This window comes from Plutella xylostella, chromosome 20 (genome assembly GCF_932276165.1).
Source record: "Plutella xylostella chromosome 20, ilPluXylo3.1, whole genome shotgun sequence".
NCBI classification, from domain to species: Eukaryota; Metazoa; Arthropoda; class Insecta; order Lepidoptera; family Plutellidae; genus Plutella; species Plutella xylostella.
The window spans coordinates 2,522,431-2,545,178 of record NC_064000.1 but is presented as its reverse complement, the minus strand read 5'-3'; the positions used below and the strand labels follow the sequence as shown (position 1 = coordinate 2,545,178).

The 22,748-nt window shown below is 37.3% G+C and overlaps 3 protein-coding genes and 1 long non-coding RNA gene across 4 annotated transcripts in view; 3 read left to right on the top strand and 1 right to left on the bottom strand.

Annotated features, from left to right (window-relative positions):
• The first annotated feature begins 111 nt into the window (after positions 1-111).
• On the top strand, positions 112-11,269 carry LOC105391139 (heparan-alpha-glucosaminide N-acetyltransferase). The gene is made up of 10 exons (XM_048628411.1): positions 112-506; positions 1,849-2,068; positions 2,506-2,629; positions 3,211-3,387; positions 4,351-4,522; positions 7,482-7,555; positions 8,069-8,202; positions 9,875-10,042; positions 10,414-10,637; positions 10,970-11,269. Exons 1-10 carry the CDS (start codon positions 257-259, stop codon positions 11,146-11,148), a joined length of 1,722 nt encoding a protein of 573 aa, XP_048484368.1. The 5' UTR covers positions 112-256; the 3' UTR covers positions 11,149-11,269.
• Positions 11,270-11,443: 174 nt separating this feature from the next.
• LOC125490140 lies at positions 11,444-15,042 on the top strand. The gene is made up of 3 exons (XR_007267492.1): positions 11,444-12,103; positions 13,153-13,155; positions 14,696-15,042. It is a non-coding gene; the product is annotated as an uncharacterized LOC125490140 (long non-coding RNA).
• A 343-nt stretch (positions 15,043-15,385) lies between these two features.
• On the bottom strand, positions 15,386-19,092 carry LOC105391138 (cytochrome c oxidase subunit 5B, mitochondrial). The gene is made up of 4 exons (XM_011562564.3): positions 18,932-19,092; positions 16,727-16,900; positions 16,189-16,232; positions 15,386-15,595 (listed from the first exon to the last, which is right to left on the bottom strand). The coding sequence occupies exons 1-4, from the start codon at positions 19,017-19,019 to the stop codon at positions 15,533-15,535; spliced, it is 369 nt and encodes a 122-aa protein (XP_011560866.1). The 5' UTR covers positions 19,020-19,092; the 3' UTR covers positions 15,386-15,532.
• A 2,345-nt stretch (positions 19,093-21,437) lies between these two features.
• The window catches only part of LOC105391158, a 111,439-nt gene continuing 110,128 nt past the window's right edge, over positions 21,438-22,748 (top strand). Inside the window, exon 1 of the mRNA XM_048628297.1 lies at positions 21,438-21,696. The gene's annotated coding sequence lies outside the window, so the exon portion shown is untranslated. The remainder of the gene's footprint in view (positions 21,697-22,748) is intronic.

Below are 22,748 nucleotides of genomic sequence, written 5' to 3'. Positions count from 1 at the left end.
GCTAAAATTACATGAACTTGATCATGAAATAAGCAGGTGTAGGAGGACCATGATATTTTGTCATGTAGCAACACTGAAATTTTGTTCATCCATTCGGTCAAATTTTGTTTTCGTTCATTCATATTTCATTCAACGTGATTCATGTTTTGTTTGTCTTGTCAAAACTGTAATTCTTTGCCAAAATTGCATTTTATTTAGTTCAACAAATTCTATTGCAGTTAAAAGTTGATGTAAAAGGAATCTGATGTAGTGCAAAATGTCGTTAGGGGTTTACGAAAACGTGGGCTACTTCATCCGCGAGTGCGATGGTCGTCGACTGCGCTATGACCAAGCTTGTTTACAAGTTATTACTTCGGAAAAAGTCAGTTTCTGGAGTCAATATTTGGAATGTGAAGGCTGTGCATTGCTAGAAACAGCTACGTTTAAAAACAACACCAAATTAGTGTTCGGCACGACCAGTCCACTGAAGTACGCTGTTCATAATGCAAATGGGGAAATCTGCAATGGTGGGTATTATTTCCATATTTGTAACTTTCTTTGTGTCGTCACACTTTTATTTACTTTTGAGGGTAGTTTTTATCGATAGCATCAACCTAAGAATAATTAGGTACTTTTAACATTTGATCCATGTACAGAAGCCTAAATTATACAAAGTATGTCTTATTCCTATGACAAACAGAATAGATTCCTTTCCAAGATTATGATCCTAGTATCTCTGTACTTATGCATGTTATTGCTTAAGCCTGAGCTGTCCTTTACCTAGTATTTACATTTAAATAAAGGTCTTTATAATACCTAATAATATTGTATTTGAATAACATGAACATGTAAATATGTATAGGTAAGGCCTGTAAAATGAGTCACACATTTATATTTAACCTCTTTAACAACCATGATAGGATTATATGGCATGTGACTGGGCTATGCAGTTGCTTTAATTTAATTATGTATAAGTAGGTATAACAGATCTATTATGATGCTAAACCATATACAGTATGATGGGAAAACACAACTTACTAACAAATTGAGATATCATTTTAAATAATGAGTAATGACAATGAATTAACATAATATAATTGACTTGAAAATTACATTTACAGACAAAAATAAATTTAGGTTTTTATCCAAAATTGATTGCTTTACAATATTTGTAACTTTTTGAAGAGTATATAAAACCTAAATACAACTTTATAAGTAACATTAAAAGAAAAAGCTAAACTCTCGCAACACAACTGCTCATAGTACACGTACTGATCACATGTTTGCAAAATCATAAAAAGAAAAAAACATTAAAACAAAATAATATTTAAAATAATCAGCCCACTGTCCTGCGTATTACAGGATATGATCACCAGGTTGAAGGACCTTGCCTTATCTTTGTTATTAATTATTATGGATATACAATAATTAATCATGTTACTAAGGAAAGGAACAATTGTGACAAAGCTGTCTTTAGATAAACATACATTTACTCATAAAGGTAGAATGATAAGTGTAAATGTATTTGATTTTTTATTATTGTATGATTTTATAACCATAACAAACAGAACCTCGGTAACTCTGCTGGATAGGAAAACTAAAGGGATGAACATAAAACTTGATAGAACAGTATTTTGTAAGATTAGGGGGGTTCTAGAATTGAGTAGGTTTTACTGTATAATTAAATAACATAACATTTTTGATGATGAGTTTCGTTAATCAATTACAATTTTTATCTGACAACTAACTGTAACTGGTTTTGCCCATCCAGACAGCATTAAGCCCCTCTCTCCCACACCTATTCCATGTTACATACATAATGTTGACCTGGAATAACTAAATCTAAACACCCAACTCCGTACCTTCCAGGCACGTACCAGTTCGGAGAATTCGGCCAGTATGACCTCAACCTCACTGAGGTCACCACCGGGGAGTGTGCGCCGAAGATGACAGCGGAGCCGGATGCGGCCTACTTGCCCATCCTCACCGCCATCGTCATACTCTTCTCTATGGCCACTCTGTGGTACATCGTGAAGGGTATTGGAAAGCGTGTGGTCGCTGGACGGATGTATGCTAGGTTCTTTAATCGGTAAGAGACTTTTTGATGTAATATTATTGTGTAGTTTGGTGTTTAAATGCTATGCAGAGATCTTCTTAAATTTGCCTGATGATGTATGAAAACCATGAACAGGCAAAGGTAAAATGTGATGTATTCTAGCCATGTAGAAAGAGGCTCTTGCTTGACCAAGTGCACATTTAATGCTACATTGTGTAAGTTTATGAAAAAAATTGATTTACTTGTAAATTGGCCAAAATAAACTAAACTGCCCATTCGGAAAGGGCTCTTATAGTCCATTCATCATAATATGTTAAGCAGTAATTGATGGTACCCCAATTCATCAGCCTATAGCAGTCCACTGCTAGACGTAGGCCTCTCCCAAAGCACGTCACTGGATGCGAATTGATGCGATCTACAGCTTGCCTATGGCTTTTGTTAACACCAACCTTCCTCCCCCGACACTCCAGTGAAGACAACGAGCTCGGGTCGGACACGCGCGTGCTGACGGGCGACTCGGCGGCGCCGCGCGCGCCCACGCGCTCCCGCCTGCGCTCGCTAGACATCTTCCGCGGGTTCGCTGTTGCTCTTATGGTATGTTTGTTACAGTTTTAAGGCTTTATGTATGCACTGAAAGCTCCAATAAGCATTATGTACGGTCAGCTGCATAAGTAGTTATAGGTACATTTCTGTACCTTGTCATACTGGCGAACGGTCAATGTTTCAATGAAGGGAAAGGCGGTTTCAGATTGACAAGGTACAAAAGTCTATAGCTATTTATGTAGTTGACTGTACTTCACGACATGAGTATAGGTATGAGTATTATGTACTTCATGTCTATAATTACTGATTAGTAAATTTTCGGAATGAGATCAATTTTTATGAGAAATTCCTAAAATCTTATTAATAATCCGCTACTTACATTTGTAAAAAATCCTGTCTAGTTAAATATAAATGATTAGGATGTTTCGATAATATTATTCAAATCTAACCTAACTGTCATCAGATCGGATCTTATTTATGGGTGACTTTATGATTTGCCATTTGAATTCGATCAATCGCAACACATTCAGTCAGCAGTCAGCACCCAAACTCATCTTACTACATACAACAAATAAACACTATCCCAAAGTAATCTTAGTTGTTTAATCTTAATTATCCCTCCTTCCCCGCAGATCTTCGTGAACTCGGGCGGCGGCGGCTACGACATATTCCGCCACTCCGTATGGAACGGGCTAACGTTGGCCGACCTGGCGGCGCCGTGGTTCGCCTTCGCCATGGGACAGGCGCTGGTGCTGGCGCTACACTCGAGATTGAGGACTTCTATGACGCGGTGGACTGCGTTTATGCATGTGAGTGCCAAAACATCCTAAAGTAGCTAAATAGCAAGGTCGCTGAATGAAATAAAAACTAAGCGAAGGAAGCGTTGAATGAATGTAAAATGAATGAATGGAACAGTAACAAAGTGAAGGAATGATTGAACGAATCGTGGATAATGGAACGAAATGGGAACAGAGGGCTTAAAAGCAAATAATAACAGTAGCAATAGTCATATCACTATAATTCCGGTGGCTCCCTCTAGTCTCTCTATATGGAGTGACCTCGCGGCGCCGTGGTTCGCCTTCGCCATGGGGCAGGCGCTGGTGCTGGCGCTACACTCGAGGTTGAGGACTTCTATGACACGGTGGACTGCGTTTATGCATGTAAGTGCTAAAACAACCTTATGTAGCTAAATAGCAAGATCGCTGAATGAAATAGAAACTGAGCGAAGACAGCGATGAATGACTGAAACCTATTGAATGAAATAGTAATCGACTGAAGGAATGAGTGAACGAATGATGCTATAAATGAACGAAATTAGAATAGAGTGAATCTTAGTGAAGCTTAAAAGCCAATAATAACAGTAGCAATAGTCATATGAGCGATATAACTCCGGTGACTGCCTATAGTCACTATATGGAGCTCACTCGCGGCGCCGTGGTGCGCCTTCGCCATGGGACAGGCGCTGGTGCTCGCACTGCACTCGCGGTTGAGGACTTCTATGACACGGTGGACTGCGTTTATTTATGCATGTGAGTATATAAGGAAATGTTGGTAAAAACTGATGTAGCTAAAGACTGCTACGCTATGTTAAGTCCGATGAATGAAATAGAAACTGAGTGAAGCAAGCGTTGAATGAATGAAACATATTGAATGAAGTAGTAACTGAGTGAAGGAATGAATGAACGAATATTGCGATAAAAGATCGAAATGGGAAACGTCAAATTTTTCCGCTGTATAAATCAATGACTGAACTTTAACCTGCAACCCTCCAGGTGGCGCGTCGCTCGCTCTTCCTAGCCATCATCGGCATAGTCCTGGGCTCCGTGAACTCGGGCTGGTCCGGGGCGCGGCTGCCGGGCGTGCTGCAGCGCCTCGCCGCCCTGCACCTGCTGGCGGGCGCCGTGGAGGTCGTGGCTATTAGTACTGACCAGGGGATTGTACCTGGTAAGTAGGTCTTAGATCTTAGCCGCTGCGTTGTCTAAATAGCGGATCTTAGCCGCTGCGTTGTCTAAATAGCGCTTTAAATGCTCCGTCGCGCGGCAAAATGCCATATAACGTAGAGGATTCTAGCGCTATCGCGCTAGTCTCACGGATTAGAGCCTTATAAGTAAGTTTAGTGTCTAAATTGTCTATGGTCCTTTGCATTGAGTGGAATCTCAGAGCGAACGCTAGCAATATACAGTGACATTCTACCGAACGGGCAAATAACTTTAAACCTGCTCCCCGACGGTATGATGCTAGCGGATTATGATACCGCGGCAGACGTACGTATAGTGGTAGAGGTAGCCTGCGAAGAAGCCATTGTTACACTTCTTGATAGAAGCCAGTAGTAGACGAGTAAGTTGGGCTTCACTACATACACTACACTATGCTCGTTTGCACATGCCACTGGATGGATGAGGAATTTGGAGGATTTTTGTAGCTCCTCTGGTGCTCCTATATAGACACTTATATCCGTGGACGATGAAGGCTGGCTGGTAGTGGTCGGCACAGTCCTGGGCTCCGTGAACTCGGGCTGGTCCGGGGCGCGGCTGCCGGGCGTGCTGCAGCGCCTCGCCGCCCTGCACCTGCTGGCGGGCGCCGTGGAGGTCGCGGCCATCAGCACTGACCAGGGGATCGTGCCCGGTGATTTGATTACTGGACTAGTCTCCTTCCCGCTTTAGGAGACAGCGTGATGCGTGCTGTAAGCTTGCGCCAATTCGCATTTTTGAGGATTCTAGCGCTATCGCGCTACTCTCACGGATTAATGGCATATTTGTAAGTAAATTAGGGTCGCTGCTACTTTATAAGAAAGCCTAGAGCAGACCACTCTAGTCTAGTAGACGCGTGACATATCGCTCTCTCTTATGGAGACAGGAAGGGGTTTATGCGATGCGGCATCATCGCAGGTTTGGATTCTAGACCTATAGCACAGTGGCAGATACGTCTGCCACGGGCTACGGCCCTGAAGTAGCACCAGCCACTGGATGGATGAGGAATTTTGTAGCTCCTCTGGCGCTCCTATATAGACACTTATATCCGTGGACAATGAAGGCTGGCTGGTAGTGGTTAGGAACAGTGCTGGCTCCGTTCACTGCTGCATAATTTTGCTCTCCTTGGTAGAAGCCAGTAGTGTATTAATGGGTTGGGCTTCACTACATACACTACACTACGCTCGCCCGGTGCCGTGAACTCGGGCTGGTCCGGGGCGCGGCTGCCGGGCGTGCTGCAGCGCCTCGCCGCCGCGCACCTGCTGGCGGGCGCCGTGGAGGTCGCGGCCATCAGCACGGACCAGGGGATTGTGCCCGGTGAGTAGACTAGTATAGACTAGTGTCGATAATAAGTCTGGAGCGGACCTGTGGCTTTAAATAACGCTCTAAATGCTCCGTCGCGCGACTAGATCCAATATTATATGCCGTTTACGTTGCACGCAGCGCGGATAAAATCTAATCGATTCCTAGCGCTAGCAATATATTCCGTCGCGCCGTTATATACCATAAAGGTTAACAAAAGCCACGCGCGCAATGACAAACTAAAAACCTGGTCCGCGTTGGTAATATACTAGCGGGGGCATTTATAATACCATTGGATATGGATGGCCGAAGAAAAAGGTACCTATAGTGTATTAATGAGCGCCACTATACCATATGGTTAGCTCATCAACTCGGGCTGGTCCGGGGCGCGGCTGCCGGGCGTGCTGCAGCGCCTCGCCGCCCTGCACCTGCTGGCGGGCGCCGTGGAGGTCGCGGCCATCAGCACGTACCAAGGGATTGTACCCGGTGAGTAGATTAGTGTCGCCGCTACATTGTAAGGAAGTCTGGGGCGGACCCACGCTATATAGAGCGCTGTAGATGCTCCGTTGGCTGGATGCCATATAACATACCTCCGTCGCACGCAACGTAGATAAAAGCGCTGCGGACGTTTTTAAGGAAGCCTGGAATGGACCCACGCTATATAGAGCGCTCTAGATGCTCAAACGCGCAGCTGAATGCCATATAACATACCTCCGTCGCACGCAACGCAGATAAAAGCCGCGATGCGAGCTCATAACACGCGTGACGTCACTCTCACGCTCTCTTTTATGGAGACAGGAAGGCGTTTACGTGATACAGCGTCGTCGCAGGTTTGGATTCTAGACCTATGGCTACCGTGGCAAACGTAGCACCAGCCACTGGATGGATGAGGAATCCCAAGAAGAAAATTGTGTAGCGCTTATAGCGCCTCCTTTTTAGACGCTTATATCCACCCGTGGACGACTAAGGCTGGCTGGCATTGGTTGGAACAGCGCTGGCTCCATCAAGGTAGAAGCCTGCGAAGAAGCCATTGATACACTCCTTGGTACAAGCCAGTACATGAGTGGGTTGACGTTACTATGTACACTATGATCACCTGGCTCTGGCTCCGTGAACTCGGGCTGGTCCGGGGCGCGGCTGCCGGGCGTGCTGCAGCGCCTCGCCGCCCTGCACCTGCTGGCGGGCGCCGTGGAGGTCGCGGCCATTAGCACGGACCAGGGGATTGTACCTAGTGAGTAGACTTCCCCCTAGCAGGTTTTAAGTAGGAGTGAACGGGACGTCGCGAGTGTTGCGAGCTCGAGAAATGCCGAGTCAAATGTTTTGGGCCCTCGCTGCTTATCTGCGGTGAATTCTGCAATAGCTGAGTGGACACAAGTTCTTTCTAAGTTATACCAATATACTCCGTCGCACGGATAAATGGTATAAATATAACATGCCTGTGCTGCGGGCAGAAACAATAGAAAAACAAACAAATGCCTATGCAAAAAACAATGCCTAGCTAGGCTATCTAGGCAGACGTAGCCTGTTGGTAGAGATAGTGCTTGAGCTGCATTCGTAAAACTTCATCATATTTTAGTCAGCTTGTTTATCAGTGTTGTTATACATACTAATTTTGTTAATGTTTGTTTCAGGACACTCTCTGATCCGCGACATCCGCGCTGGCTGGAAGCAATGGCTGTTCACTCTATCACTGGTTGCTATACATGTAAGAATAATACATATTTAGACGTTTGGTTATTACATTACCATTGCAGTATTACAGGGGTGTATACCAGCATTACAACAATATAATTTATCCAAGATTTAATCAAAGATAAACAAACCTCATAAGTTGTATTATCAAATTAATGAGTTCGAAACCTTACCTATCATTTTGGTTATTCTGACACATATCACATGTAACGGTGATAAGTCTGTGTAATAATAATAAATATTATAAATGAACACATCCGTCCAATCCCATGAATAATACGTCTTTATAAATATGAAACATATACAGGCTGAAAAAAGGGTCTAAGCCGAAACGGGGTAACTCAGGCACACTTTGCACAGCCTGTACAAAACGCATACAGCGCACTGTCTTGTTCTGTCTGTCAAAAAGTAATCAAAAATGCTAAAATACTGTCATCAATATATCTTCAGAATCTGCACCTGCCCCCAAAATATTTAATTTTAGCCTGCTATCTCTCTCTTACATATCCCTCTATCTCCCCCACAGCTGACAGTAACTCTAACCGTTGCGGCGCCAGGCTGCCCCCGCGGCTACCTCGGGCCCGGCGGCCTGCACCTGTCTGAGCACGGGAACTATTCGCTGCAGAACTGTACTGGAGGGATCAGCGGGTATATTGATCGGTGAGTTATTAGTGGTATTTATTTGGGTAGCAATAAAACGAGTGACTGTAAATTACAGTTCTAAGTGTCAAAATTAATTAATTTGGGTTATAGAATTACTAAGTGAGCGACTGACTGCGAGTGACGAGAAATCAACAGAACAGCAACTTACAAACATTAATTTGAGTTACTTAAAATACAAAATGAGCAGCTTCATAATATTTGAGCGACCTAATATTTGTTTGAGTGTCAACGTTACGTCCTGCATTTTTTTCAATATTTGGCAAATGTATTTTTTATACTGAGCGGCATTTTATCTTAAATGAAGTGTTTCGAATACAAAAACCACTTTGAAAAATACACTAATGAGCAGAGTATAAAAAACATACACTCACGCCTTGTACTAATGTACTCCCTTGCGGGGTAGGCAGAGGTGCATTGCTGCACCCACTTTTCGCCAGAGCGTTATGTTAGTCCCAATGTAATAGGGGGCGGGCCTATTGCCATTTTACGGGCACATCCAAGACCCGAGAACAAATATCTGTATTTAAACAAATATCTGCCCCAGCCGGGCAATCGAACCCGGGACCATCGGCTCAGTAGTCAGGGTAAGATAAAAAAGATAAAAAATATTTATTCGGAGACCAGCACCACACACCAAAAATACACAAGGAAACAACAAATAAAACAAAAGAACTTATATGACTAAACTTATAGTATAGTTTAAATCTGTAGCATTTTCGTTGCAAAGCAAAGCAAAAAGAAGCGTATCAAAATAAAAAACATAAGCCCTCAAATAGAATATCAGTTACCAATAATCATTAATAAAGCAGCATACAAAACTTTGCTCAAAGTGAACTTTTTAGTAGTTCGCTAAGTATAACCTCACTTAGAAAAATCGAATCTATCGTAATATTGAAGTTGCCCTCTCTGTATTTCCAGTCGCTCACTTAGTAATTAAGTCGCTCGGATAAAATTTTAATATCTGAAATGGATTTATCATAATCCACTTTTTGTAAGCTCGTTTTGGATTTTATTATAAATCAATATTCGTCGTCAGTTTAGTTAATTTTTCGCTTACTAAAATTCATACCGCTCAAGTTATTAAAACAGTGATATCGATTCTGAAGGCAGAAATTTTAAATTTAGCGATGTCAAAACCTTAATTTCTTTGTTTAAAATTCGACTCTATGATTGTTTCCGTAAATGTCATTTTATGCTAGCAATTTTTTTAGTTTGACAGCGTTAAAATTAGAATTTCTGCCTTCAGAATCAACGTCAATATGTCATCATCAGTCGCAAAGTTTTTTTTTGTTCGCTCGTTTTATAATTCCCCTATTTATTTTGGTATGATTATTAACTTTAATAGGTTTCCCGTGGGAATTTCACGATTTAAAGAAGCTTACGTGTTATACAGTCTGACAGCTTCCTATATACAAAAATCCTACAAAATTGGTCTAGACATAAACTACATAAACTTTATGTATGGAATAGTATGGATGGATGTTAATTAGGTACTCTTTCACTAGAAAGCTTAATATTACTATAAATAATAGAATTTTTGTCTTCCAGAAAAGCTCAGACGATATCTTGAACCTCTGTGTTATTATCATTTATACTATCAATCAACTGTATATTGTTTGTTTACAAACACAGAACATCTATCTATCTATTACCAATTTCTACCCCACAGAGAAATCCTAGGCCCATCCCACCTCTACCAGCACGGGACCTTCAAAGACATCTACCACACGACGGTGCCCTACGACCCTGAGGGGCTGCTGGGAGTGCTGTCCGGCGTGCTAGTCCTGCAGGCCGGCGCCCATGCTGCGCGCCTGATGCTGGCGTATAACCATGCTAGGTTAGTAGCGCTCGTGCTGAGTGGGGAAGCTTTTGTATTCTATGCTCTGTAGGGGTGTAGGTAAGTACCTGCACCACCATGCTAGGTGAGTAGCGCACGTGCTGAGTGGGGAACCTTTTCTATTTTATTCTATAAGAGTATTGAGGTGTGTGTATGCAGCTGGCTCCATCTAAATAAATGTGTAGGTTTTCTTACGATGTTTTCCTTGAGTGGAAGAGCGCTGGTATACACTGTACAAAATAAAATAAAAACTTTAACACACTGTAACTGACTGTATCGCTCGGGATTCGCTGAATTTATTATTTACTTTGTATTTTTTTCTAAATAGTTCCTTATATTCCTTACTAAACCCCCACTTTTCCCCTTTACAGAGCGCGCATAATGCGGTGGGTGTTCTACTCCATCATCTTCGGCCTGGCCGGCGGGGGGCTATGCCAGTTCTCCAAGAACGGGGGGCCGATTCCGGTGAACAAGAACCTCTGGTCCGTGTCCTACTGCCTGGTGACGTCGTCGATGGCTTTCTTCGCTCAGGCAGTGCTGTACTATGTGGTGGACCTGAAGAACCGGTGGGGTGGGCGGCCGTTTTATTATGCTGGTGATTTTTTGTTTTTTATTATTTTTAAAAAGTTGTGCAGTTTAGTTTCTGAGTGGCCAGATAGTTTAGAAATGGCCTAGGGCCTAGAATGACCTTTTTGGTTTGAGCTATGGAGAGAGATGTACATTGTACATAGAGGAGTGTTTCAAGTTCAGCATGTCAGTGTATTTTATAAAACCTGTTTTAGGTTCAAATGCATTAATCAATTGTTAGTATCTTCTTTCACTTAAGTTCTGCTCAAATATATGAATATTATAATATTATATAATGATTGGCGTTAAAGAATTCAAACTGTATCACTTACTAATCATTCCATTCTCACCTCTTTGCAGGTCAAAATGCTCTGGTCATCTACATCGGTAGCGAGCTCCTCAAGAACCACGTGTTATTCAACTACAAGATACCTTATCCAACTCACGCGCAGCTTCTAACCACTAACACGGCGACCGCTATGATATGGCTGGCCATAGCCATAGCGTTGCACAGAAAAAGGATTTTCATCACTATTTAAAAACTTTTTGGAAGACGAAAAAGGCGCGAAGAAAATTGGGATTCTAAATTTGAAATTTAGGCGCGGTGTGTGACGTTTTGAAATTGGAAATGTCGGCTCAAAGATTTGAATGATTGGTCGGAATTGAGTATGATTTTGGGGGGAGTGTGGGTTCATAGAAAAAGAAAATTAGTTAGGAGTGAATGTTTAAAAAAGGTTAAAGTAATTTCCACTTGAAATAAAAAAAAACCGTAAATAGATAAATAAAAAAAACAAATGATTAGCATGCAAAGTTTTTTTTGGTTATTTTATGAACTTGAAGTTCATAAAATAACCAAAAAAAACTTTAGGATGACACAAACAAAAAAATAGACTTTCAGGGAACATACCTAATATCTGACGTGTCCCATAATATTTCCTCATCTTTACTAGATAAGATCTGTGATTGTCATTTATTTTTAAATCATTATTTATCGAATAAGCATGTGGTGGGCTAGATTTTGTTGGTAAAATTTATAATCAGCACAGTCCAAAAATATGAGGCAAAATGTATATGATTTTTAGGTTCGCTTTGTACGAAAATTGATATTAGTGATTAAAATGTATAAAAGATATTATATTGTTGTAGTTAGACGAACATAGATTGACTTTTATGATTTTGTTACTAACTGCAACCAGATAAACTTCCATATGAATTAGATTACTTAAAAAAATATGATTGTATCTGCAGATAGATTTAGTATTTTTATTATTTCATCTTCTCACTATTAATATTACCGCTTAAGATAATATATTACATTAACTCATCATATCCTTAGTTATTATAGTGAAAGTAAACGAAAGTGTCCTTTCTTACATACAATACAGCGCCCCTGGCGGTGACTAACGTAAACACACGATGACAGAAGATGCACGACGTCGACAGTTGGTGTGAGAATGGATACTTACGTTTACGTAAACTAAAAGTAGTAGAAGAGTCAGGCGCGGATCCACCCATATGGGCAAGGTGGGCATGCCCATCACCTAAATGACTAGCCATAATGAAACCATGGGAATTTAATAATAATAATAATAATAAATGCCCGGGACCCCATGGTCCCGTGATGGTAAAGACACAACATAATAATAATAATAATCTTTATTTGCACACCATAAAACATAACTTAAATTTAACTTAATTAACATACATGCACAAATGGCGGTCTTATCGCTAAGAGCGATCTCTTCCAGACAACCGTTATAGATAAAAAGTTAAACATTGGAAAAGGGCACTTAGGTGTACTTAATAATTACGAAATTAACAACTAAAAACAAACAAAATTATTGAACATATAAAATACATATATCATTATAAATACATACATAAATAAATATATAACAATAATTAAATAAAATAATATATATTATAAATATATATTAGCTCTGACAATTTAAATAACTAAAATAAAAATAATTTAACTAAGACTCAACTTGTTCTTCAAGATAATGACTTTTGATCATACGTTTAAAAGACGCAGGAGATGGCGCTTGCCTTATATTTAAAGGGAGAGCGTTCCATAGTTGGATGGCTTGGACTGTAAAAGAGTTGAAGTAAAAAGAAGTTGTATGGGGCGGAATATTTATACGAAGATTTTCAGTGGAACGTAGATTTTTATTGTGTGTCGTGAAGCGAAACTCGAAACGTTCCTTAAGGTATGAAGGTGAAGACGGATTAAACAGTATCGAATAATTTAAATAATTTAATTTAATATTTATAATTTAGTTATTTTATCACCTATTTTTTATAATATTATGTTGGTGGCATAGAACAACGCGGACTCGGGTGTATGAATGGTAGGGGGTGATGATTTTGGGTTATGCTAAATATTTTTTTTCCACCCTGAAAACCCTCCGGATAGTTATGGGAATTCAAAAACCATAAATTTTTCAGTCATGCCAAGACTCTGTGTTTCGGTGACGGCTCACGGTCAAAGCCACTATTTACGCATACAACAAGACTAGTTTGATCTCGATAAGCAAAATAAGTAGGTATTTTTGTGTAATGTTATTTAAAAGAAAGCCTTTCTTTGCATTTAGGGTTCCGTACCTCAAAGAAAAAAAGGAATCATAGGATCACTTTGTTGTCGGTCTGTCTGTCACCACCTATCTTCTTTCTATTGCGCAAAGATATACAATTTTAGGGCCCCGTCAAAGTAATAAAATAAAATATTGAAAAAAAGTCTGTTACGTGAGGATGAATATTCTTTTTCCCTAGCTTAGATAGTGTGGGATATCGTTGAATAGGTCTTAAAAAAATATTATAGGTACGATCAAACCATTTTTAGGGATCCGTCTACTAGGAACCCTTATAGTTTCGTCATGTCTGTCCGTCCGTCCGTCCGTCTGTCCTGGCTCGTTCTCCGCAGTTTCAGCACCGATTGTCAAAAAATTTAGTGGAGATATTCATAATGATAAACCATTTATTTATAATCATAAACTCGACCAACTTATGACGTGCAGTTGCCTTAACTATGGAATTTTTTTTTTTGTCAAGCGGCCGACCTATCTTATGGCTACTGAACCCTTTCATGTGCGAGCGTGTCCGACACGCTCTTGGCCGGTTTTTTTCAATTCAATGATAAATATGAAGCTAAATATAAATATAAATATTAAGCTTCGAAGTGCTAATTTTTGTTAAACTTGAGTGTCCCCCTTGAGTTTAATAATAATACACTCACGAGAGTCACGAGCTATAAAAAAGTTCCACTTACAAAATTTCGACACCAAATCGACCGAAACCAAAATCGAATTTAGAAAATATATATATATATATATATATATATATATATATATATATATATATATATATATATATATATATATATATATATATATATATGTCGACACCAAATCGACCGAAACCAAAATCGAATTTAGAAAAAAAAAAAAATATATATATGTCGCAGGCATCTGGCTTAATCTTCTTTTTGATTGAACCACTAGCCCGTTCATTGGATGGCGCCATTCAGTTGTATGACTAGGCCGAACGTTGATTGTACAAGCGTCACAAAACATCCAACTAGTTAGCTAGTGGTTCAATCAAAAAGAAGATTAAACCAGATGCCTGCGACATATATATATTTGCGCTTGTTCAATGACTTCATAGGCTATAATAGTCATTAAGCTCTTTTCCGTTTGTATTTGAGTCAAAATTTTGGAAATCTAAAACACTGTTTTTTAACAAAAGCTTTTAAATAGCTGTAGGTATCATAAAACTATTATAGACCACTGTCGATATAAAATTAGTCTAGTTGTGTAACTATACGTTGTATAGGTAGTATATCTTTTGCCGTAACACGTTTTGTTAGTAAAAAAATTCAAAAAGTTAAAATTTTACAGTTTTGATTTAACAATATTTTTTGATACGGAGGGCTTTTGAGATGCAAAAATTATATTTAGCGTAACCATAATAATCATCACTCCCATGCGCATACAAAAAAATCATCTGCTATCAGTACCTCAAGGCGAGACAAAAGAACTTTTTTAGACTTGCCCATCACCTATTTTGAGGTCTGGATCCGCGCCTGAGAAGAGTCATTACATTATTGGGTTGAGTACGGTCAGTATTCTCAGACCACAAAAGCATCATGCCACGAGTCAGATATGCTGAAGAACCGATATCAGATAGGGTACTTTACGTTCCTAGAATGCTGTACCGATCTTTAGGTAAAGAAAATTTCTAGGACGTCTTTACTGAGGTTCTAATTACACGTGTGGTCTTTTGGTCTGGGAAATTGAGTACCTATACCTAAAATTTAAGCTACCTACCTATATTAGATAGTATATTGCCTATGTTCATTTACGTTATATTATGTATACTTAATTTGTTAGTCCTGTTTATTTCTACCATTAAATGATAAAAGTTAATATTCTTTACTTATTGTTGTTTTCATTCTTGACCTATATCGTATTCCAGTTAACAAAATAAATGTGAATTTAATAATACTATCATAAATTTTACTTTGCATCTTACATTTGAATTAATGATGTCTGCTGATAGCTCAAGAACGTTTAAAATATTTTTAGCAGGAAATACACTGAGGTTAATGACACTATCGATGAATAAGTACCGAAATTTATTTAAAAGAAATCAATAAAAATAGAACAATAAGTATCAACAGTTTAATCATATACTTTCAATAATATCTACATAAAACTAAACCCATTTCACACGACGACCGGCAAATCAGGAAACAATAGCAAGAAAAACACTGATTAATACTCTTAAAATTATATTTTAATTGGCAACATTCTGCGAGGCAGAAGCATAGACAACAGCCCAGTGTTGCCAGTGTGCAAAGGTGTCGATAACAATGTTTATTGATTCCACTACATTATTTGTAAACTAAAATGTATTTTAAGGTATTTATAGCGGCGTCTTCTCGATCAGTTTGTACCAGTGCCCGCACTCGCAGCGACGGGGGTGACCCTGGAAATGAAATGCAAAAATAAATACCTATATTAAAATTATATTTTAGGGTCTGTGTAAACAGTGCATTTTAGAATTTCAATGCAACAATTTTGATTAAGGGCTGATTTTTCAATAGTATTATATAAATGATATCTGAGGAATAAAATTGTTCCTGTCACTGTCTTAATACAAACATTCTGACGCGACAGCATGAGCATTATTTCTCAGATAACTTTTATCTGACCATTGAATAATCAGCCCTAAGTCAGTTATAACAGTGAATACATGTTGAAATGCTCTCATCTGTTATTAATAAAAAATATTGAATGTTTTAGCTATTCAACTGTTTTGTCAAGGTGTTATCTCTAGAGCTAGGACAATTTCTAGTAGAAAATATCCAGAGAAGTCGAGCAAATCTACACGCAGATTCTAATTGCATCTTTAATTATAGTTTATAATATTATCAACAAATTAAAATACCCAACTATTACATCATAATTCTTAACAAATGTTGGTTGGCCTAGCTGGCCCATTTGGGTAGTGTAAATGCAACAATATTTGTATAGCTCTTCATACTTTTACGTAAACGATTAGTGTGGTTCTTCACATACCTTGTGTAGCCAGAGCCAGTTGATAGCGGTCGCGTGTTCGTCGCCTGTAATAAACAAACATTACATTTCATTACTTATATTCTATTGTTCTGAGGCATGAGGACATAAGAGTAGATGAATAAGGCAGGTGATGGCATATTGAAAGGTAGAGGATATTATACAAGTGGTGCTTTCATTAACATGCATGCACAAAACATTAAAATATAGCTATGTATTATAAATGAATAATACAGCACTGACCTACCCATATCTCTGACTCATATTGGTCTTAGTATAAATACTAGTTATAGAGCTTAGATAATAGAAGCTAGTTGCAACATAATAATGCCTGTAATTAGCTGTATTTATGTCTGATGATGATGATGAGTCTATGTCCACAGCCTGCATATGTATAGTTTCATGATTTTCTATAACTATATAAGTAGCTTAATGTATTCTTTATGAACTAGGTACGCAGAATCACAACACAATCTTCAAAAATACATACCTGTGTTTTTTGCAATGATTTCTCTTTAAATATTTTAAAACCAAAACTTACATATGCATCCAACGATACGCGCGTCAAAGCAGCTTGGCACGAGGGTGGGCATGTCCTTGGTGCCGGCCTTCTTCTTCAGCACCTTCATGTTGAAGGGGTCGTCGTCTCCGGACTGCAGCGCGAGCAGCTCCTTCTTCTCCAGCCCGGTGGCATGCTCCAGAGGGTCCGGCATCACTGGGGAGGGAGAGAGAAGATAGAAGGTTGGTGGAGAGAGAGTAGGATGGTTAGTGTTGGGATGTGGCGATAAGTGTGTTTGATAGAGATTTCAGTGGCTTAATTGAAAAGGGAGTGTCTATTGTCAGAATGAGGAAATATTGGCATTACAGATTCTTTGTATTAGGTGTACCTTGGATACCCACCCATGCCCACTTAAGCTCCAAACTCTCTTTCTACACTTCCACCATTTCTGCTATTTTGGTCCAGTTGGTAAGTGGATATACAGATGCTAGTTTTATCAGTTACAATGTTATACTTCAGAGTAAAGAGTGATGGTATACATTGAATACTGAAGAAATCATTCACATGATACCTATCCCTCATCTGCTCCAGAAGGGAGCACACTTATACAAGTGTAATTTTTATAATCCTAATATACTTAACAAAGTATTACAGTGCAAGAAATCCATAAAATTTTTCATACATATTATGTAAAATTTGGCAATGTACCAATCATGTGATCTCGGTGTTTACAACCCTGTAACAAGAATCATCAATACTGCCAATGAAAAATCAAATAGACATGATAAACACAGTAAACTTTAACTAACATTCGTTTTTCAAGTTTGGATAGCAAGCTAGTACACTCACATGCAATGAAATAGTTCCACCTGCAATTGCCATTCCATATGTTACTGGAACTTTTTGATTGCTTATTAGTGTATTAGTAAGCTAGTAGTAAGGCTTGTGTAGAGTAAACTGTTATAATTTCTTTATGTTTTGGTTATGGATCAAATCAAATCAAATCAAATCATTTATTTGTTTAACACAGGTTAATGGTAAGGTGGTAAATATTAACAAAGTTCCACTATGCTATGCCACAGGGCGTACAAATATTTTAAAGATTAAAGTCCATGCTACATATGACATGCAATAACTACAAAGATAAAAGAAAAAATGCATATAAAAATTTGAGCCAAATAATAATTTTGTTGCAAAAAAAAAATTTATGAAAATAAATATAAAAAAAAAAACCTAATGAACTCATTAATAAGTTTGTCAATGTGTGTGCGTGTGTCTATGTCAAGAATGATTATATATTAAATTCGTCTAATTAAATTAAAATGGTGATAAGTAATAAAATTATTTGTTTTAAAATTAGTAAATGTCAAGAAGGAATTCATTTATAGAATAATATGCTTTATTGATAAGATATTTTTTTAGTTTAAGTTTAAACGCATTGAGATCATCAATCTGTCGTATGGTATTTGGGATTTTATTATAAATTGCGGGTGCCATTCCGAAAATATTTTTACTGAACTTGGCCGTTGGAACATGTACCATTTTCATAGTTTCTTTATCTGAGCTTATTATACCAAAAATTATATTACAGGTTGTTGGGAAAACTGTAATGTAAAGGATATTTAAGGTAAAAAGGACTCACGCATCTTGTAATTCGCTGAATGCATATTAAATTAGCAAAAATTCATTTTGAATTTCTGCTTTTTGGTTGGTGTGCCAAATTGCAAAGCATATTTGGCATTTTGGTTTGACTATCTTGTGGGAGATATTATTATAAGGAAAATCAGGCCAAATCCTAAACTGAATCTGATACAATTGTAGTTAGAACTGACTCTTGTATGAGTGTGGGCTTGATGTGTTTTATCCTATAGATAAAAACTGATAATAGGATATCTAGCCAGCTTATGCATGAATGTATTTAAAACCTATAACATAGTGCTAGCATGAGCCAATAAATATGAATTTATTGCATTGTTTTATATGTTTAATCAATATTGATTAAGGAATACAAATAGGTAATCAATAAAATAAAATGTTTTGGAAAATGACCTCTAAGAGAAACAGCTGTTTTATTACAAACACTGCTGATGTATCCACTAGGTACCAGTGAAAATGTATTAATTAAATAGAGTTATATTATGATATCAATAAGTTGAGCTAGGTTATTTCAGGGAAATTGGGATTTTTTTGACATTACGTAATGGAGATTGAGGTGTGAAAATATTGGTTATATTTATTGGCACTTACTTTTGTCGGCAAATCCGCGCCTGGCGTTCGACAAAATGACACTTTTAAATGCATTTCCACGAATAATTTGTCTACACAACGATGCCATTTTAATAATTTTCACAAGACCGCTCTCACGATGGCAAGTGAAAGAAACAAGAATTTCCGTAAAATTAGTCTGTGATTCGTACTTTAAAAAAACAATCTGTGAACGCGATCTCTACAAAAACCGCTTTTTATCGATGGTCGAGTGAAAAACTAAACTATAAGCATTGACTGGCATTGACATATTATACTGCTAATAGATAAGATTTTTTAAAGTTTGAAATTCATCTAATCATTTTTTTATACATATATATTTTCACTGTAACAATGCCATCTATTTCTCCAATATAATGTAAACTTTTTTTTAACAAAAACAGTTACTTAATCTTGGACCGTCTATGGAACAGAAGTTTTCTTACTAGTTCCCTAAAAGGATGTATTTTATGAAATTGGTTCCCATCAAGTTAATATCGTATTCTATTAAAATCATGGAAATACAAAGTACCTACTACGTAAGTGGGTAGGTAATATGATTAAAATATAGCAAGAACACTTTGAAAGCTGTCCAATGCACATTATCGTAAGCTTTTTAATTTTTAAGAGAAAAATTAGCTTTATTTCTCAGAAATTAGCATCTGTCAATCAATGTCATAGGACTCTTTGATTTTTTTGAAATAAAGATTATTATGATTATGATTATTATATTTTACAAAGTTTAAGTAGGATAATGGATAATAGGAAATCCTAAATCAAAAACATTTCGATATAGAATCAAAATCTTTATTTTCATAATTATTCATAAAATTGCGGTGCAGATTTATTTCGTAAAAAATTAGAGTGCCTCTACTTACTTACGTGTATAAAATGTTCACCTAAGTATATTTTCATATTTTTATTCTTTGATAAGATGGTGTTATAGATAAAAGATGTATCTTTCATGTAATCTTGACAAAAGTAAATCTGAAATCATTAAAAAAAAAATTAGTTTGTAGTTGCCTGTAGTGCTAAGAAAATAGTATAGGCATGTTGTGACTGATTAATTTGTCCGTACCAAATGTACGACTGACTGGCCTGTTGGGTCCTCATACCACTTTTTCTCAAGCGTACCATTTCACCTCCCTATGCGTACTCCGCACCTTTGGTACCTTGACCTTTTCCAATGATAATACCTTGCTATTATATAAATAATTTCAGAATTTATAAATTTCAAAAATCATCCAAAAAAACCTTTACCCATAGTAGAAATTTAATTTTCCGGCGTATTTTCTTAATTTTTACTAAACACAATAGTAAAGAAACCATAGTGTTCGGAGTAAATCAGTTTCTCGTTCTGCCAGTCCTTTGAATAAAACATCCTTTGAATGAATTTAGCCTCACATCTATTTCACCTTCTTCAAGCTGAAACATTAAATTTTAATAATTCATTAATTTCAAGTTTAAAATACGAGTATACTACCAAGTTATGTTATGTATAACTGTTTGTCTCTAAGTAAATAAAATAAACTTCACAATTGATTACTTCAACATTGCGTTTACTAATACTACCTATCTCACTAACTCATATCATGAATCATCAATATTTTCAAAGCTTCAGGTACCGTAGACTCTTTTTTGTAATTACCTATACACATTAAAATAATAAAAAATAATGTTTTTTTATAATTTTGTAACTCAAACGAACTTCTACTACGTACTTAGTTATAAATTACCTGATCATTTTGATACAGTTCTTTATAGCATGAAGGTGATACACATTCTCTTATACATCGTGTCTTTGTTAATCCCACCTTATGACTGCAAATACTGCTTTGTTCACATGCAGTTTCAAACTCTCTGAATGTCATTTCCTAAAAAGAACAACAATTACAACAAAGTTAACTATTGATAAGTAGGTGTATTAAATGTCAATTTTAAGTACCTAACTCGATAACTTACGTTCTTTGGTGAGTCCTTGTATTGATATTCTTTGAATGTAAAGGCTACCGGGCTATGTTCAGAAGTCGCCTTGGTTAATCCATAAAAACATAGAAGAAAAAACCAACTTAGCGATAGAGATGCAAAGTACATTTTTACATTTATAATTGTCCTTATTAACAATTTTTTTCGCTAACAAATATTTTTTACCTGAAGATATATAAAATCAATACGCAAAATTACTTGTTGCATGCTATACTGCGCATGTCCGTTTTGTAGTCAAAGCATTATAGGTATTCCGATTTTTTATTACCGGTTTTTACCCCCTCTATTTTTATTGACTCTGTGTATGAAATGGACTTGGAATAAGGATTAATGTTATGCTCTCTTTTCCAAGCCGAAAACAACATTTTTGAGAGCAGTAGACTATAGCAATCGACGAAGCTGAATATTAAGCGTTACTTACTGCACTGCAGGCACTGCTAGAACTTGTGCGATCGGATTGATCCTTCATCAGCTATTCTGTGAGTCAGCTGTAAAAAAATATGGAATTTAGTCTATGCTCTTTGTCTTTGTGCCAAATGTGTCAATTTGTCAACAAATCAGTCAAAAACGTATTGGAATCGTATTGTTCTGTTCGTGGATTTTTAATTTTTAATGTGCTTTTCCATCTTTGTTTGATTTAAAATTTGAAGGTGAACAGTGAATTGACAATAAAGTGTCGGTGTTGACTGTATTAATTAGTGAGAGTGTTTGTTTCGTGGAATGTTTTTGTGACTCTATCAACAGGCTACGCATTACCTACATAATCACAATAAGTGGATTTGGTGAGTGCATTTACATTCGTTTCCTCATTAATGTAGTTCCTATATTGTATACCAGCAGTGTAGTTTTCTGCTGGTCTTTAAAGTTCTAGTTTTCGGTAGGGATCAGAATCAGAAATATGCCTTGGAAGTGCCTAAAGTAAAAATGAGATTTTCGTAATCTTATCTTTCTTTCTTATAATCTTGAACGTGACAACCGTGATAAAGTTCAGGTACAAAAATGGAGGAGGCTCTATTCTATTCTGAGAGGGGCGAAGTTCCTGTATGTGGTTCTTGAGTGGAATCTTTGTACATATCCCCTTAATTCTAGCTCAGCCAGCCTAGCTGGAGCAGCCTGGGTGTTGCAATGCTGAGATAGGAGGAGGCTTACTCAAACATTGACTGTGTACAACATACAATAAATAAATTGGTATAACAATGAATGATGTTGGGAAATAAGAATGCCTTTTTAATGCCATACAACACAACTGTACATACAAAATACTTGATTTATGTACCTAGTGTTCTGCTGATTATGATGCCGACTATATTGTTTATCAATGTATCTAATTACTTACCATTAAATATTAATACCTAAAGTACAGTAGTTAGAAGATGAAAGCATCAAGACAGGTGACTATGAACATGGACACTTAATATTACAAGCACCTTTGGGATACCATATATTTTAGCTAAGTAAACAAAAGAATTCTGGCCAAAATAAGATAATGGTATCAACACATTCATCCTTATCCAAATGAAAACTGTCCCTATACCTATAAGATTACTTTTTCAATGATTGAAATAAGATATTCCTACCAAAACATTGCAAAAAATATTTGAAACATAAATAATTAATGAATTTAGATCACATAACATCAGAAAAATAGTTAGCAGCACCAGATCAGATGTGTTTATTTATTTATTTATAAATTCTTTATTGTACACAGTCATAAATACAAAAGTAAACATTACAGAGTTAAACAGTATTAAAAAACACAAAATAATGTATTCAAAGGCGAGCTTATTGCGTAAAAGCTATTTCTTTGATGTGGTATGTAGCTTGACTTCACAGC